Genomic DNA, 19,154 nt, shown 5'->3' with positions numbered 1-19,154 from the left:
TTGGCAAACTGGCTATAGTGTTTGGCTCTAAGGATATCCTGAAAAAACAACAACAACAAAAACAACATATCTAGAAAAAGATAGACTGCAACGCACACCCCTTACCTTGTTATAGCCAACATTGGTTTTAAGTTCATTTAAACGTATAATAAATGACTTTTACAAGTACATTTATTTCACATGCAGTATTATACTGCCCAAAATGGATTACCGATACTTCTGATTCAGAAATATAGCTCATATAGATATTTCTCAGCTTTTGGGCACCTGCATTGCAGATAATGGCAATTAGAAAGAGAAAGACAGGGCCTGAGGCCACACTTAGTGGTCAAGTGATTAAGCTAAATTACCTGCCATTTAGCCTCACAGGCAGAAAAGAGAATTAGACGGAATTAAATGGATATTAACTGTTTCCTTGTGTCTAAACTATGCCATGATAGAAAGCTGTGAAGAGACTGAATTGATTTGCGTCAGATGGAAACTCCTTCACAAACTGAGGGAGTTGGTGCCAGTGTCAAAATGCTGAGATCTGACCTATGTGAACTAAACATACACTACATGTAATGTATAATGTGCACACACTGTGCTCAACTCCTTATGGTGAAAATAATACAGCAATAATGTATCATTCTGGAGGAAGAAAACAATATGAGAACCAGGGACTGACAGCATGTGTCAATGTATGTCTTTTACAGCATTACATGAGTACCAGAGGGGGAACAACATGAGGCTGAGGAGCTATAGATTGCTTGAATGATCTAGTTTCCTTAAGAAGCTTCACAATAATAATTGCTGAATAGCTTACTATGGCTTAATACCTTGTAGGTCTTCCAATCTACGATACATGATGTTACGAAAATTCTATATTGATTAAATATTTAACAATGAAATAGTAACAAACCACATACATTCCATTCCACCATAAATATGCAGGTAAGAATTATAAAATGGTAGAACCAAGCCACACTTTTGAGAAGCAGCAGATCTCACCTGACAGCCCTGATAACAGCTTTGAGAGGAGCAGACAGATCCTCCACCGTCACGTCGCAATGGCAGCCTCTCTCATCTAAAGAGTCCTCTGTGGTCATACCAGGGTCCACTGTGAAAACAAACATTTCATCAATAATACAACATTTTTCAACACGGTTTGAGGATGATGACATTTGGAGATGTCAGAGGGGCAAACAGATTTCTTTTGTAGATCAGCTTGAGGTGAGGTGAGAGGTATATACTATAAATTGCAAAGAAAAGTCAATTTAAAAGGAGCGCACCACATAATTTGTCTACATTTCTCTACATTTGTCTACATTTCTTGTATTTAGGTCTGTCACAATAAGACATTTTGAAGCCTGACAAATTGCTACAGAAGGTATCACAATAAACGATAATACTGAAAGTACTTTATGCCACTGATAAAATGAGCATAAAGCAGGATTAAACAATATTTAAATGTACTGTATCATTAAAAGGCTTGAGCTGCAACTAATGAAAATACAGCTGAAATGTTATGGTAATAACAATAAAAAGGTAAGTAACAAAAATCTCCTGATTCATATGGCAAGACAAAAGACCTCATATCCAATTCAAAACTCTACTACAGCAATCAAAACAAATTACCGGTACTTTTAGCTCTGTACTCTGTTGCTCTTGCTGTACTGGTGTGACCCAACATGAAGCTCAATGGAGAAATATTGAATGTAATGTGATGGCGGTGGTTCCTGTACAGGCCCTACTGGCAGATGACAAACAGGTTTATGACCAAAGTTTCACATCAAACAGCCCCGACCTGAGATTTAAGGTTGTAAAACAAAATCATATGAAAAGTGTTTATATGTTGAAAGAATCCTTTGGCTTGGAGAAACGGGACTTTTACAGGTATTAACATAACCAAGAAATTAAACTAAGCAATGGCCATTATAATCCTCTAACTGAAAATTGTATTAAGGCATATACATCAAATCTTTCATGGAGAATAATATCTAAATGATATACATGCAATAATAATCTGGAAAGATATTCAATAAATGGGAAAAGAGAAGGTAATTTTGTTTTTGACAGTTTTTTCTTCATCTCTCCATGTCAAACTACTATTCACAAGGACATTCCAGTTGCTTGAGAAACTGTGGTTACCAGGGGGGGGGCATTATTTAGTTTCATTTTATTTATTATTTTATTTATTGGATGTCTTGACATTGTTTACTTGCTCACTGTATGGTGTTCTTCGTTTTGTATTTCATATTTTTTAATTTTTTAACAATAATTAAAATTTAATATATTGGTACCGTATATAAGTTATGGACAACTGAAGAAATGGCATTAATCAAATTTGACAATTGAGAAAAAATAGTTAATGTGACAGAATTGTCAGCTCACCATCAGGCACTGGTGTCCGTATCTGGCTCTTGAGTCGCAGTGATGGCCTAAATCGGGTGCGGTCATTGAAACTCCAGCTCTTTTGGACTTTAGTCGGACTTCCACCCATCAGATCGGCCCCGCCCCCCACGTCGTTACCAGGGGAACAACGCTGCCTTTCGTTCATGGACGTCTGCCGGCTCTTCATACTTTGACCACGTGGACTCGCCATTCTCACGCGCTCCTTAAAACTCAACTTCTGACTATACAAAACAAGAGGAGAAGCCAAATGTAGAATTGACAGAAAAGGGCAGAGGGCAAGATATAAGTAGAAGGATGAAAAGAAGGAGAATGGTAGAGATTGAAGATGAAACACACAAGACAGAAAAAAAGACAATGTCAAAACTTATTTCCTCTCAGAGAGTGAGAAGAGCAGAGCAGACACAGGGCAGCCTTCTGTCTTTCCCGTCAGCCCAAATATCATCCATCCAACTGACATGCCACAAACACCAGAACAGACCTCAGAAAATCTACAAACTGCAGGATCTAGATTGTCTATAATGATGCAACCGACTGAGCCTTCACACTTAAACTCTGTATAGATATTGTACAAGAAGCTTGGTTGTATTTCAGATCAAAATTTTAATTTATTTCCATTGCTAGAGCCAAATATGTATTGACGGTAAGTGAACTAACATGCACAGCAGCAAACACATGTATGATGCACCAAAGGTCATGCTAGCTATTATATTTTTCTCTCACCACACCTGAAATGTTCAAGGCGATAAGATTTTAATTTGAGCTTTAAAACTTTGCCTGTCTCTGTGTTTTCAGGTCTAGTCCCTGTTTCTGTGAACTTTTCATATGAACCTCAAACTGTCCTTTTCAACAAATATGGCCCAGAAAATTACAAGAAAAGTAATTGTAAATGTATTCAATGCAGCCCTGAGCAGTATACATGCAATGGTGGGGGTAAGCTTGACAATTAAATAATAATAATAATACACTTTATTTATAATAAAATAATAATCAATAATTGTTTTAATTAAAAAAATATTTTGCAGCAATATAAAAAGTGTGTCTTTAAATTAGAAATTGTAAAGTTTTTGGAAGATTCTGAAGGAAAAAACATGCATAATACTACATTGTATACAATTCTATAATAATCAATTCAATAGCATTGTACAGGCAGCAGGCAATAGTCCTCAGAATTAAAAATAAACTAAAACTTTTAGGGACAATGCCATCCATAGGTTACAGGACCAAGAGCAGGAGCAGAGAGGACTCTGGGTAAATACCTCCTAATTCTCCAAGTATACTTTTTGAAGAGTCGCCTATGAATCCTACCCTTACTAGAATGGAGAGGAAGAAGGAATATGGTTAGGAAAAGAAAGAGACAGGCGTTGGAGTTCTTCTGGTTAAGGCGAGTCAACAGGTTTCAAATGATTGTAACATGTAGATTTTCTTCAGGAGGTTTTAGGAGGAGGAGCACTAGCTGTGTTGGCATGTCACTCGCTGTGGTTAAAATGTCTTTCTCTGTGGTTTTAATTGGAGCTCACTGCCATGTTGTACCTTTCTGTAGCCTACATTGCACCGCTCCTTGACACTTGCTTATGTGCATGCTTAGACCCCTCATTAAAAGCCTATTTTCTTTCACTTGAGGGTCCGGCGCTCTTGCTCTCAGTGTGATAAACTTCTCTGCGGTTTGCTACTGCTGATGTTTACAAGTTTGCTTAAATAAAACCACTAAAGCATTTACCCCATTACTTAGCGCCGCCATGCTGCCTGTAAGAGTCTGTAAAGTCACTAATTACACAGAGCACTTTTTGTTCTGGTCCCGGGGAAAGAACTCACACCATGAGAAGTGTGCATATAATTACAACTAGAGTTAATTGTTTTTTTTCACTGCACTCTTACTTTAAAGCAAGTGTTTTAAGTGAGGATTTTGTTGATGATGCAACAAACCCTAGTTAAATGTTGTTTTGTTTGGGGATGAGTAAAACGTTTGTTTGTATTTGTGTTTAAAGTGTGTTAAAGTTTTTATGTACCCAAGGTTTGCTGCTTCATAAAAACTATATAAGCATAATTAACACTCAAATCCCTCTCTGTCTTCTCAAATCTTCAATCTCCTCACTTCACCTCTTTTTAAACTTTGCTCTGTCTCTTCCAGCCGTGTGTTTGATGAGTTATATAAATAACATCACAATGGAAAAAGTGCGTCATGGTACAGACATGGTACAGGCTTCTGTCTACGAACGAGAGCATACATTTTTACACAAGCAAAACACTTTGCTGTGGTCATATAAGAGTTGAGATGAAAGTAAAGTGAAAGGGGAAGAGAGAGCGGATGACCATATGTCACTGAGCTTCAAATAAAGTAGTTATGTTTAAAGCTCACACTACTGTAGTAACCAAATTATATGTACATAATGATATATGTCCACCTCATATTATTCAACACACATCAGTTATTTATAACAATAACAAGACCTGAACCAAAGTGAAATATACAGTGTTGAATTTTCATTGTATTATCATTGGTACATGAGTGGACATTGTGACATTTTCGCTCTATTCAAGACAGAGACAGCATATGTTTTAAACCTCTTAAATCACCCACACTATCTAATGTACTCTGTTTGAATCCATATCAGTGTAATAAGCATGTCAAGAATAAATGTGTATGTTGAAAAGAGCTGAGTCATACAAACCTGTAGGTAGTCTCGCCCTGCTCTTTCCTGGTTAGTGGGATGAAGAGGAAGGGGGAAAAAGGAGATAAATCAGTGTCAGAGCAAATCTAAAAAAGCAGTTTGACTAATGGATCACATCAGGGCTCATGCCAAAAATATAGTGTGTTTGTGTGTGATCGAAGCTTTCTTTCAAATACTGTACAAGCAAGCGATGGACATGCACAATCATCTTTCCAAGCATTAGCAGAAAACAGACTGGAAAAATGTTCAATACAATAAATCATGTTTTTTGGAACATGTCTTTAAAAAAATAAAAAATAAAGAGTAAAAAATGTAAAGCCAATTTCAGATGGCGAATTTAAAAAACTGACCAGCAAAAACAATTTACTTCTTCAGGGTCAAATGGGTCATCTTCTTCTCTAACCTCAGCTATTCTCAACAGTCCAAACATGTCATGGAACGCACCACCCAGTTCTTTGATAATTGTGGAACACCAAATTGACATTTTTGGAAAACCTGACCTTCAGTTTCAATGATGTCTTTGGCCAATTCGAGCTTATCCCTGAAATAAAACTATGCACATGACAATCCACCATCTGACCAAGAACCATTCAATTCAACATGCTCAACAAACCCTGTCTGCAAGAGAAAAAACACACACAAGTATATGGTCAACAGAAGAAACCAATGAAGATAAAGCGGAGGTGAGAAGAGCAGGAAGAGAACGCTGCAGCGGCCATGTTGCTATTGTCTATAAGTTGTTACCTACTTGATGGGGCTGCAGGTATGCAATGCCTTCAAATGAGGCTTCCAGGTAGCAATGGAAACCGAGTTCTCATCAGCAGCATAACTACGCCAGACACACTGCATGCAGAGTCAGAGGGATAAATATCACAATTATTAGGGAAAAGTGCAAAGGACGGCGGCATGTATTCGATTAGGGGGAGAGAAGGAGAGTTAGAAGAGAAGGGTTATTGGTTAACAGATGCATGATGGGTTGGGGTCGTAGGTCCTGCGGGTGATGCTGGTGGTGGGTGGGGGATACATGCCTGAAGGGAGAGAGGGCGCTTTGGTAGTGTTGCCATGTGGCGCTGAGGTAAGGCCGAGCGCCGTCAGTGGAGTACAGACGCCAAGCCGCCTGGGAGACAGAGGAGGTCACAGATGCATGGCACAAACACACGTCACGCGCAGGAATGAGACACACAGTGAGGAAATGTGAGATGTGGATAACAGGCAGCAAATGGGTGTTCACCGGCCATTAACAGAAACTAATTATGATCACGTTTGGATAAAAATAGCTGCCCATGGCTCTGTATGTCTTCACTGTAACCTCAATATCTGCCAGCCTTTTATTGTGAGGCTTGAGGCCATTGGTTTTCATTGCGTATATAGTCTTTTCCCCATGAATGATTGCAAAATAGTACAAACACATATTCTGAGATGTACTTCCAGTTTTACAGCTGTAGAAAATGTCTCTGTTTTCCATTCTAAAAGCATGCCTAAAACCTCTTTTAAATCTTATATATATGACTACACGGCATAACATGTTACTTGAAATGATAATGAAATTGTCCCGGAGGAGCGTTTGCCGCAGACCTATCACCATGGAAATGCCTCGTATATCGCTGTCAGGAGTGTGGTGGAGCCTCTCACTGTTAATCTGGGCAGCGCTGACAGTCAGAGAGGGGCCAAAATGTCCACGTGTACTAACGGACACTGGGATTTTTATGGCAAAATAATGGTATAAATGGTGTCAACTAACATCCCTTCTGCCTACTGTCCAGTAATGGGCAGAAAGCAGCCATGGCTCCACATCGCACTGATCATTAGTGATGGTATGTTGCTGTGAGTCTAACAAAAAAATCAGAAGCAAGAACTTGCCATATTTACTAGCTCTATAAGAGGAGATTTTATTATTTGTTTATTTTTCAAACACTTCTTGTGAACAGATTTAAATGTCCTTGAACTCCTTTTCATTCCTGACTCCCCATTTGTGATTTTTTGCCCCGTCTGTGTAGTCAAATTTTGTGTTATTTCATGTAACTTAAAGGTTGAATGGACGATTTCTTTTGGCATAAATCTGAGTCTTATTTCCTCGTGGTGTGGACGGCCGATTAGTCCTGCCACGTATCAATCATAAAACGCACCTATCGCTCACCTGCAGCCGCGTGCGGATCGTCCCACATTTCCGCGTGTCTAAGCGCATTGATCTATCATAATATAGTTCCCTCAGTGTACGGCGCAAAATGAAGACGGAGAAAGACTGTTCGAGCTGACTCAGAAGTGGACTGAAATCTACGGAAGACGAGAGATGCGATGCGATCCATCGCGCTAATAAACAAACGCACGTGTGTGTTGTATCAGTCCCCACGGGGGAGTGCGCATGCGCACTTCCGCCTGCGTTCTCAAATCGCCGAAAAATTGTCCATTGCGCCTTTAATGTAGTTTGCTAAGTGAACCTGATATGGGTGTACGGCTAGGTAATATCCCCATGCAATTTTTTTTTTTTAACAATTGCCATTTAACAAAAAAAATCTCCCTCCAAAGTTTGAACTTTGCTCCAAAACCATATGATTTTACTGACAAGCAGACCATTGACAAATAGAAACAACTAAATCTCCAAAAACCTGATTCATTTCCCAGCCGTGTATGAGTGGATCACATATTTACAAAAGCTGGGAAGAGGATAAACACCTCTTGACTCTTGAGCGTGTGTGCACACCTGGATCAGACTAGCAGCTGGGTTCCTCCTCTTCTCAAAGTGTTTCTGTCGGTGTTGCTCCTGCACCTTCAGGGCAAAACCTGAGCCAAGGATACCCTGAGGAGCAAATACACAAATTCTTACTCAGTTTCTCACCTCAAAGCCAAAAAAACCCCAAAGATGCTGCCTCCCCCACTACAACACTATTGTTGTAAAGCGTATCTGATGTGCTATATGTGACTTACAGCCGGCAGGGCGAAGAAAGAGATCCCCAACAATGCAAAACCGGCTGATAACAGGCGACCTGTCCACGTCTGAGGGGTCTTATCGCCGTAGCCAATAGTTGTCAAGGTGATCTAAGGGGTCAAAGTTAAACAATGAGTAAAATTATTATTCTTATTTAGAAAATAAATTGCATGTTAAAACATACACATTGTTATTTGGTCTAAACTACAATTTATATTATTATCATATTGAATGTTCCACACCTCTGCCAACAATTATCACCATTATTCCTGCTTCTTCTATAATATGATAAACTTCATCATACAAACTTCAAAACTAACACAACATTTTTGCACAGTACAAAGATTTGCTACGACCTGTATGACCTTTGCCAACAGCTACTATTGCTTCTATTGTAACTTCTATTTTCAACTAGAACTAAACTCATTTGATAAAGGTTATATTCACACAAATCTATCAAAACCCATCTAATTATTTTAAGTGTTTGCTTTTGTGAGCAGAGACATGTCATAAACTCAATGCTTTTCCCGCATGTCAAACAGTCTAGTCGCACCTGACAGCACGGTTGAATTGAATTTATTGACTGCACTATTCCTTGTTTGTGTTTCGTCTAGTTTCACATTTATCGAGGAATAATGGCTCACATGAAAAGCAGAGCAGCGCACTCAGCAAAGTATGACCAAAAAGCCTTTGCTTGTATGATGAATAGGAGCAGACATAAAGCTATGCGTAGTAGTAGTAGTAGTAGTAGTAGTAGTAGTAGTAGTAGTAGTAGTAGTAGTAGTAGTAGTAGTAGTAGTAGTAGTAGTAGTAGTAGTAGTAGTAGTAGTAGTAGTAGTAGTAGTAGTAGTAGTAGTAGTAGTAGTAGTAGTAGTAGTAGTAGTAGTAGTAGTAGTAGTAGTAGTAGTAGTAGTAGTAGTAGTAGTAGTAGTAGTAGTAGTAGTAGTAGTAGTAGTAGTAGTAGTAGTAGTAGTAGTAGTAGTAGTAGTAGTAGTAGTAGTAGTAGTAGTAGTAGTAGTAGTAGTAGTAGTAGTAGTAGTAGTAGTAGTAGTAGTAGTAGTAGTAGTAGTAGTAGTAGTAGTAGTAGTAGTAGTAGTAGTAGTAGTAGTAGTAGTAGTAGTAGTAGTAGTAGTAGTAGTAGTAGTAGCAGCAGCAGCAGCAGCAGCAGCAGCAGCAGCAGCAGCAGCAGCAGCAGCAGCAGCAGCAGCAGCAGCAGCAGCAGCAGCAGCAGCAGCAGCAGCTGGATGATTGCATTACATTATGTAAATGATAGAAGCACTATATTGGTAGTATTATTTCAACACTTCAACCAGCACTGTAGATGAATGGATTTATCCCTAACTAGAAATTATTTTAATGAACGCAGAGTTTCCAAATGGCCATCCATAGATAACAGCTGAGCTTTACATAATGAATTTCCTCATTGGTTATTCATATTTTCATAATAAATGGCAATGACTACCAGGCATCTGCAAAACAGGGTATTCTTCATCTAATTTCATCAGTCTGTAGTTCTGGTTTTGTGGTTGGCTCACCGTGCCCCACCAGAGCGCATCAGCGTATGTGGCAAACTCTTTATTGAACTCCTTTTCCACCAAATAGACCAAAAATGAGGAGAAAATCAGCACCAGAAATCCAATGTACCACGCAGTTACCAACTCCTAAAACACACACAAAATATCTGTTAATGAAAACAATACAGCAGAATAGTTCATCTTATATGTGCAATAAACCGTAACATCTCCATGGAGGCTAGCAGGCCAAGTTACGAGTCAGGTCTATGGAGAATGTAGTCTTACCTTACTATGTGCATAGACTACAGAGCCCAGCAGCTTCCAGGTCCCTCCCCTCCTGTCCATGCGCACCATTCGAAGGATCTGGAGGAATCGGAGACTGCGCAGCGCCGAAGTGGCAAAGATGTTTCCCTGACTACCAGCTGAAACCACGGCGACGGAAGCGATGAGTACGATGATGTCTATGGACACAGAGTTCATTAAAAATACCTGCGTTGTCCCACTTTATTGAGAGGGGAAAAAAAGTATGATTTTGACGGACTTAGCTCGGAGCCCATCCATCACTTTTAAAATACTTATTGATTCACTCGGAGCTGCTTTTTGCCGCTCTATCTCAATAAGTCACTGTCGAGGAGCTTAAATTACACCTTTTCCCACACGTATCTGCCACCGTTCTTTCCTCCCTTTCCTAGGTGAAAAGTGAGAATCGACACTATTCCAAAAAAGGTTATTCCTGGCTTTCACATAACTGTATTGACAGCTTATTACCTTTAACCAATAGTAAAACCATTAAATAAATGATGATTCTGTAAGAGTGAGATCGGGGGCAATGCAAATCACTAGAGACTGAACAACATCTTTGAACAAAAAAGCATGTGAATTATTATTATTTTTTGTGATTTCCAAATTATTTATCTATCTTGTTTATCTTAAGCATTTATTTGTAATACATTTCTTACAATAAATGATTTTGTCAGTTGTACATCAGAGGCCCTTCTTTGACACAACCCTTGGGAGCTGAACCAAACATAAGACCACTTGCTGATTGATTGATTGATTGATTGATCTATCTATCTATCTATCTGGTAATGGAAAACTTTACCTATAACACAGAATGGCTTCCGGGCGAAGCGAAGTCGTCCTTGCCAGCCTCTGTAGCGGCAGCAGCAGCCGGCACTCCATATTCTGACAATGTACTCCAGACCGAACACCACAATCATCACAAACTCCTGCAGCACACAACATGAGGTCATAAAACTTTACTCAGTAATTGTGTATTTCTTTTCACAACACAAACAAAACAGCAGTAGTCTCAGTATACACAAAAGTATAAGAATTATAAGATAAGATAAGATAAGATTAGATAATCCTTTATTGTCCCACATGGGGAAATTTTATTGGTGCAACGCAGGTAGATACAGAAGAAAAGAGCTTATAGGAAGTTTAAAAAACACTCTCAGTAGAAGATCTCCTATAGACAAAACCTCCCATAGACAAAACCTCCCATTACCCAACAAGGGATGGAGGGGAAAAATAATAAAGATAAAAATAAATAAATACATAAATACCATTGCATGTGATCAGGACAGTAATTGCACATGAATATATGTCATGACGGCACATGGATTGCACATGAATTTCACAGTAATTGCACATGAATCACGACAGTAATTGCACATATGACGGAATTGCACATGGTTAGGTCAGTATTGCGAGTGTTCAGGACTAACAGTGTTTGTTATAAAGTTTGACAGCAGCAGGAAGGAAATATCTGTGAAACCTTTCCTTCACACATCGAGGGTGGATCAGTCTCTCACTGAAGCTGCTCTCCAGAGCGGACAGAGTGTCCTGCAGGGGGCGACACTCATGGTCCAGCATAGATGTGAATCTAGCCAGGACCCTCCTGTCCCCCACCTCCTGCACCGAGTCCAGAGCGCAGCCCAGGACGGAGCTGGACTTCTTGATGACTTTGTCCAGTCTCCTCCTCTCTCTTCTCTCTCTCTGTGATGCTGCTGCTCCAGCAGGCCACACCTACAGGAGCTGATGCCACCACAGAGTCGTAGAAGGTCTTCAGGAGTGGCCCTGTCACTCCAAAAGACCTGAGTCTCCTCAGGAGGTAGAGCCGACTCTGGCTCTTCCTGTACAGTGCGTCTGTGTTATGAGTCCAGTCCAGTTTGTGGTTCAGATGAACACCCAGGTACTTGTATGAGTCCACTCTCTCAATGTCCCTTCCCTGGATGTTCGCTGGTGAGGGGGCAGTGGGGTGGCGTCTGCGGAAATCCACCACCATCTCCTTGGTCTTCCCCGCGTTGATGAGGAGGTGGTTCCGCTGACACCAGTCCACAAAGTCCTGTGCCAGTCCCCAGTACTCCGCATCATCGTCGTCCGTGATGAGTCCGATGATGGCAGAGTGGTCAGAGAACTTCTGCAGGACACAGCTGTCATGTCTGAAGTCTGCAGTGTAAAGGGTGAAGAGAAAGGGCGCAAGGACAGTGCCCTGGGGCGCCCCCACACTGCAGGTCCAAGTGTCAGACACAGTCCCGGGCTCTCACAAACTGGGGTCGGTCTGTGAGGTAGTTCAGGATCCACTCTGCCAGGTCATACTCCACACCAGCCGTCTCCAGCTTGTCCCTCAGGAGCAGCGGCTGGATGGTGTTGAAGGCGCTGGAAAGATCGAAGAACAGGATCCTCACAGAGCTGCCAGGCTTTTCCAGGTGAGAGAGAGAGCGGTGCAGCAGGGAGATGACGGCGTCCTCCACCCCGATGCCAGGCCGATATGCAAACTGCAGCGGGTCCATGGCTGAGCTCACGGTGGAGTGGAGGTGGTCCAGGACCAGCCGCTCCAGTGTCTTCATCAGGTGGGACGTGGTGTCTTGGGCACAGGTACCAGACAGGAGGTCTTCCAGACCTGTGGTACCACCCTCAGCTTCAGGCTCATGTTGAAGACATGCTCCATAACTCCACACAGTTCATCTGCGCAGGAGTTAAGGAGCCTGGGGCTGATGCCGTCAGGTCCTGCTGCCTTCCACCAAGTGCAACAAAGGGGATGTTTAACTGGGTTTATGTACTTTTTAAGATCAACATTGTTAAAATACATAAACTTATATTACCAATCACTGCTACTGGTAAACAGCAAAGTGCAATATACATTTTGTAAATATGTTTTTGGTGTCTGGCATGCTATACAATGGGATTGCAAGATCTGCACGGACGTTGTAGTTTCCGGTTTAATCCTATTGGTCTACACAAGGCTGCTTGGCAATTCTTCTTTGCTCTCATTGGACACTTCAGCATTTGTAAATTATCCAGACAAGGCACAACTAAACATGGGCGCGCCTATTGTCTTGTTGCCTGTTGCTTGTCATGGGGAGAGCCTGTCTGTCAGATCCGCTGTGATAAAATCAAATCTAAAGAGCTCGCAAGTTTCTCCAATTCTTCAGTTTGGTACCTCAGACACTATGGATGTCCAGGGCTAGTAAGAGGCCCTTTAACATCTACAATCATGAATGACATGAGCAACAATTGAGCAACTGTGTGACAATGCAATTACTTGGATACATTTGTCAAGATACTGTAATAACAAACAGCTAAACAAAAATGTATGATTTTATTAAGTAAAAGTTTGCAAATGAAGTAAAGGTAAGAGTAAACATAATTTCATTCATTCATAAGCTCATTTTGGTCTGGATCTTGGGGTCATAAAGTCATACATCTTACATTGGGCTGATTATGTGATGTTCAGATATTTAATGAGTGTGTACCAGAATGAGCAGGCAGTGAGAGGAGAACTCTTGATGAGCCGGGATGGTGGAAAACACAGACAGCACCAGGCATCCAAACACCAGGATGAACCTGCACAGACACAAGGAACAGATTAACTCAGCAAGTAGTGTTAGTGACCTTGAAACATAACCTGGCACCACAAACATGAATTATAGTGAGTATGTGTGTGTCAACAGAAAAATATTTTTATCCTCATTATGTAGAAGATATATTATCTTCACAGGCCAAAATCCTTTCATTTAAGGAAACATGAATTGGCTACAATCCGCAAAATCTCATGCCATCTGCCAGATGCGTGAACCTTCATCTGATCTCATTATGCTTAGTTTACACAAATGCGTGCCATCTAAGAGACACAATTGGTAGTGTTTCTCTTATTACAAGAAAAAAATAAAGTTCCAGATTGCAACCTGACATATATCGCAATAAAACATGAAAATGTGACATCAGGTTTTTTTATACTGTGAAAGGTCCAGGTCACTTTAAATCTTTTTCTACCATAACTGTGGAGATGTAGACAACATGATCAAATTTATTTTTTAAAAGCCAAACAACTGTACTGAAGATATGAATGAGAAAACGGCTCTATGAATCAATTGTAAACCATGTTGTGATCAAGCCAGGTTATTGAGGTTATTGACATGAACTGAAAACCTTTCAACCTTTCGTGATGAATGTTGTTGTAAACTCATTAGCAATCTGTGTCATTTTATTCAAGGTCTTTTTAGCTTGAATCAAACCTGGGCAAACAAAAAGCTTGTGGTGAAAGAACCTTCCAAGTAGTGAATGCCAAACCTTGAATATATAGATAAATGTTTTGCTCCACACATTGAAATTAAAGACTTCACTGGTGATTACTAAGTGTACAAGTAAAACCGTGATTACATCCGGACTAAAAGAATCTGAACGGCAGAGTACAACTTTTTTAATCTTCTTTAGTGCTGTAATTTGTTCCAACAGTATGTGTTTCCCATTTGTCATTTATAATCACAACCTCTCCATGGCTGCACAGCTTTCATTGGACACAATTAGCATACACATTTGAGAAATATAAAATCAGCTTGACAAATCAAACTGATAATGAAGAGTTATTAAAAAGGCAATCCATCAATATAATGTTTTATTGGAGGTGCCAACAAAAAAATGAAATACCTATGAAAACTTGCATCCCCATGTATTACGTTAATGTGTGGACGGCAGTTTGGCTCGGTGTCTGTGCCTGCCCCTCAGTACAGACGTCATAGAGCCACACGGGGCAGGCTTTAGTGCTGGATGAGGAGCAGGTGGAGGAGCGTGCCAGATTTGGTCTGCGTGGCAAAGACAAAGCACCTCTCACGTTGTATAATAAATGACCCAGGTATATCTATACGCCGAGCCAAAAACATGCACATCTACTGCGGTAATGTTGTACAAGAATCTGTGTTGTTCTGATGTATCATCGAAATTGTAGGAATATCATCAAATGCACACGGTAAATTCTCTATTCTGTATACTATCAATTTAAATGTGGTAGTATACATGCTTGTCTCCATGGAGGGATGTCATAATGCCATTCTGTGGAACATCCCGGGCAAAGCAGTAACATAACAAGAAGGTAACTTGTGGGAAGGAGTATATGAAACCTAATGGATAAGGAACAAAATCAAGAACAATCATGATGTAAACTACTTAGAGCTGTGGTTTCTGAGCTTTTTTTTCGCTCTCCAATTGCCACCACACTGGGTACTTTAGTGTAGACCAGGGGTGGGCAATTATTTTCCTCCGAGGGCCATATTCGAATCCAGGCAAGTAGCGGAGGGCCGGCCCGCAATCGTTGGTGTGAAAATATATATATATATATATATATATATATATATATATATATATATATATATATATATATATATATATATATATATATATATATATATATATATATATATATATATATATATATATATATATATATATATATAAAATTACAAATAAAATATGACTTTTCTGTCAAATATAGGCTATTGAATCTATTATTTAATTCATTTCATGTCATCTTCATTAAGGATACAAGTGCAGACATACTCAGTTACAGAGTATACAGATAGTTAGAAAATAGAAACTAAAATCTTTCTAGAGGTCGGATTAAAACATGCCGAGGGCCACATTTTGCACACAAAATGCCCCATGGGGCAAAATGTGCCTAAAGGCAAAAAAAAAATATCATTATTATTTTTTTAATATTACTTGGCATGTTTGGCGGGCCAGATTATATAGACAAACGGGCCGTATGTGGCCCGCGGGCCGCCCTTGTCTGGTATAGACTATATTACTACTGTTAATAATATTGATATCCAAAAAATCTCCCAAAACATTCTTAAGAAATTACTTTTAAAAAATGTATTCAAATAATATTACATTTCTTTTGAAACCAGAAATAATTTTAAGAGGAATAACAATTTTTTTGGTATAAAAATATATTTCGATGAAAGGAAATGATTCTTATCTTGCCTTTAGTAGACACATCCAGAGAGTGATAGAACGACATTTAACGCCAACAGGCTCCAAACAATGAGTCAAATTATGCTGTTTTGTATTGAGGAGTAAACACTGAATAAAACATTTGCTTTTCTTGACATCAAAAGAAACAAAATCTCTGAATCCTTTTTGTTGTGGCATGTTTTTGGTATCCGAACGAGAAACGCCTGTGTTCTTAAAAATGTGTTTGACAGATTTGGCACGAGAAGGGTCAGACATTTCTACACAGTTCACCACATAGTGTCATTAACCATTTCCTTTTTGTATCTCGTGCCAACATGCGCAGAAACTTTCAATCAGGAGGAGGCTGAGAGGGACGGAAACACAGCGGAGGAGAGAATACGGAGCCCAATTTGGAAGAGAGCGTCAGCAGAATCATGCCTCACAATGGCCCACTTACTTGAGTTACTACTGCACGGCGCAAACTACTTCACACGAAATCACAGAGACACAAGTGGTGGGAATAAAATAATATGGCTTCACTGCTAACTTAATACAATTTGGACAGAATCACTTGGAGGGCACGAGTAATGAAAGAAAGGAAAGTATTGCTCTCGGCATTAGATACATTAAATGTCCCAGAATGGCTGTAGCAAAGGCTTATGGTAATGTAATGACCAATGAAACCAATGAATAGTTTTGTGAATGGCTTTCTTTACTGACTTCTACTGGTTATTGGAAATAGCTTGCAATCTTTGAATTTACCGTCAAAGTCCAATTATAACTTCGCAAAACCCAAAGAAATCCCTTCTTCTTCCAGCTTCCATGAATTAATTTAATTCCCAGAACAGATTAACCAACAACCTAGACCAAAAATGAACAAAAGCGGTCCTCCAACAAGAATACAACACAATAGCAACAAAGAGCAGACAATGCAGAGCTCAAGATGCTGAGATTCAAGATGAGTTTGTACAGATTTACTCCAAGTTTATTGTGAATCTTCAATCTTACACATTTGAACTGTAACATCTCATAAATGCCTTAACAGAGATCAGGGACATCATGAAAGACAAAAGTCAAAGCAAAACAGATGCAGGAGAGACACTGCGGGTAACAGGAGGACAACAGTTTATTAGTTGTTAGTTAATCCCACTGTTTGGCCATTCAAGTGCAGTGTCCCACCTGATGATGGCAACTATAAAGCAGATTGTTTCATTTCTAAGCAACTACCTGCACCAAACAGAGCCAGGCCAAGGACACAGGGAGGCCCAGAGCACACTGCTCCACACTTCAGGCTGAAGAAGAAGCAGCTGCACTCAAATGAGATTACTAATATTAACTGCAAATGATTATAGAGCCAGAGTCACGGGTGTTTATTGGAACGGTTTAAAGAGTGGCTTAAAAAGGTCAATGTCTGGGCATTTTTCAGGGCTATAGGCCAAGATTTCTATTAGTTGACAATTTTTGGGGAATGAATAAATATTTATGTGGACAACAGCAGAAAGAAGAGGCTTAGAGTGAGTTAGCTGGAGTTTAGGGAGTGAAACATCTCCCTTTAAAAAAAATATAACCTTCCTGTTTACTCGTACTTCTATGTATACATATTGGTTTTGCCTCAGGGTTCATATATTTATTTAAAGGATTTGAGCTTGATTTTAATTTCTGTTGGTTAAGATAAATGTGTATTGTAAATGCAGATAATTGAGGAAAATATTTAGTCAACCTATGCAACTGATTTGCATAGCATTCTCATAGCAACTAATAAAGAAGCTATGACAGGGACACCACTTTCATCCAATCACCCATATTGTTTACTAAGCATCATGGGAAACTGACTGAAAGAGCCAGTGCCTCACTTTAGTTGACTGATCAATGCACAAAACATGTCTTTAGTCGACCAAGAATTTTTCCATCAATAGCTCTAAAATTTTCTCAGGGCAAATTAAATAGTTTCTTCTTAAACTTGACATCAAACATGTCGGAACTTTGAGTTCCATCGAGACACTGACCCTGTCTCGCAATATTAATAATAAAATAGTGTTACTTTATGCTCCATAGAGTCACAAAGTCCTGTTATTAGAGATGTGCAATATATCACAAATTGCTAATATTGTGAATGTTATTTTGAAGTAATGCAACATTTGAATATCATGCATATCAAGTATAATTTAAAAAAATCAGGGCTGAAATGAAAAAAAAAACACATTTTAACACATTTCTGTTATTGTCACCTAGCCCTATCTGTATATATATATATTTTTTTTTTACTTAGTCTTTGTAAATTTACTTTTTGCCAAACATATTTCTATTCAAATTACTCGGGCAAGTTTCTGCATTATCAAATATTTTTGGTATATCAAATCAGGGGCAAAAGGGATCCAGTCGACCTATAATTTTCTTTCCTGACCCATCACTGACTTTCCACCCAACACATCTACAAACAATCTTGCTAGGAGACAAACAACAAAAAATAACATTGGCAAAGGAGATAATGAGAGGTTAGCTGCTAATAGTGATGCAATGTTGTGTAATCTTATGACATCCTAAAAAGGACAGGAGCAGCAGTCCATAAGCAATGTGCTCGCTCTGTCTCTTCTGCCACTGTCAGAAAGAGTGTGACATTTACTCATCTAACTAACACACTCACTGCTCGCAATCTCTCAACTTGTGCCTCCTCCACTAGTTTTAATTGTGACTTTTTGAAACAGCTGCTTGCCTTCATCTTCAGTATATCCTTTGTGAATACAAGACAGATAGTAAAATTTGCGAGCAGGGGTACAAAGACAAAAGGAAAGAACCGGACCTGAGCCAATTTTCCATGATGCTGAGATGGTGATGGAGACTTGGAACGCTCGAACACAGGAGTGCGTTAGGGCGAGTGCGACGGCGTATGTGGGCCCGTTGCTAACTAGACACAGACTTCTATCCTAAACAGAGCCAACAGCTAACAAGGTTCATAAAAGCAGCATCTTTCAAACTATATCACTCTGACACGCAAACGTCTGCTGCATCAGATGGAGATCGTCTCATCTGTTTGAGCGCTCGGAGACTTCTGTTCGCAGAGCTGTGCAGCAGATGTCAAGGAGGAAACTAGAGCGCGCTTACGAGTCGAGGTGCCAATTTAGAAATTATTAAATGTTATGATTGAAGATTTTGTCAACAATGAGCAGGTTACAAGGGGTTCAGTAACGCTGGATTAAAAGAGGAGGTTGCAGGTCTCAGACAAGCTGTCCATGAGATAATATCCCATTATCAGAAAAAGAGAAGGAACATGATGAAAATATACTTTTGGTTGATTGAACTTGTTGAACTCGGTTTGAAGCTGGAGTACCCAGCTTTTTCTCGTAAATGAATTAAAAAAATCCCCTGATTATATTATAAAGCACTTTGTGACTAAATCAGATCTAATAGTAAAGT

At 39.6% G+C, this 19,154-nt stretch overlaps 1 protein-coding gene across 5 annotated transcripts in view; it reads right to left on the bottom strand.

Annotated features, from left to right (window-relative positions):
• The window catches only part of kcnq5a (potassium voltage-gated channel, KQT-like subfamily, member 5a), a 71,719-nt gene that overhangs the window by 5,449 nt on the left and 47,116 nt on the right, over positions 1–19,154 (bottom strand). For 2 of the 5 annotated variants that reach the window (XM_072436937.1, XM_072436940.1), the window contains exons 2-11: positions 13,265–13,355; positions 10,606–10,732; positions 9,789–9,964; positions 9,525–9,650; positions 7,989–8,099; positions 7,765–7,860; positions 5,812–5,906; positions 5,064–5,090; positions 2,374–2,615; positions 991–1,099 (exon numbers count right to left, since the gene is read on the bottom strand). In XM_072436937.1, the coding sequence (XP_072293038.1) occupies positions 991–1,099; positions 2,374–2,615; positions 5,064–5,090; positions 5,812–5,906; positions 7,765–7,860; positions 7,989–8,099; positions 9,525–9,650; positions 9,789–9,964; positions 10,606–10,732; positions 13,265–13,355 (1,200 nt within the window). Of the gene's footprint in view, positions 1–990; positions 1,100–2,373; positions 2,616–5,063; positions 5,091–5,811; positions 5,907–6,087; positions 6,181–7,764; positions 7,861–7,988; positions 8,100–9,524; positions 9,651–9,788; positions 9,965–10,605; positions 10,733–13,264; positions 13,356–19,154 lie in introns of all 5 variants that reach the window. The other 3 variants (XM_072436938.1, XM_072436942.1, XM_072436939.1) reach the window with 2 other exon arrangements.

Source organism: Eucyclogobius newberryi, unplaced genomic scaffold (assembly GCF_026437365.1).
Source record: "Eucyclogobius newberryi isolate DKJ021-1_F unplaced genomic scaffold, fEucNew1.0.hap1 SCAF_8, whole genome shotgun sequence".
NCBI classification, from domain to species: domain Eukaryota; kingdom Metazoa; phylum Chordata; class Actinopteri; order Gobiiformes; family Gobiidae; genus Eucyclogobius; species Eucyclogobius newberryi.
The sequence above is the reverse complement of the archived record's forward strand: the minus strand, read 5'-3'. Positions and strand labels throughout refer to the sequence as shown.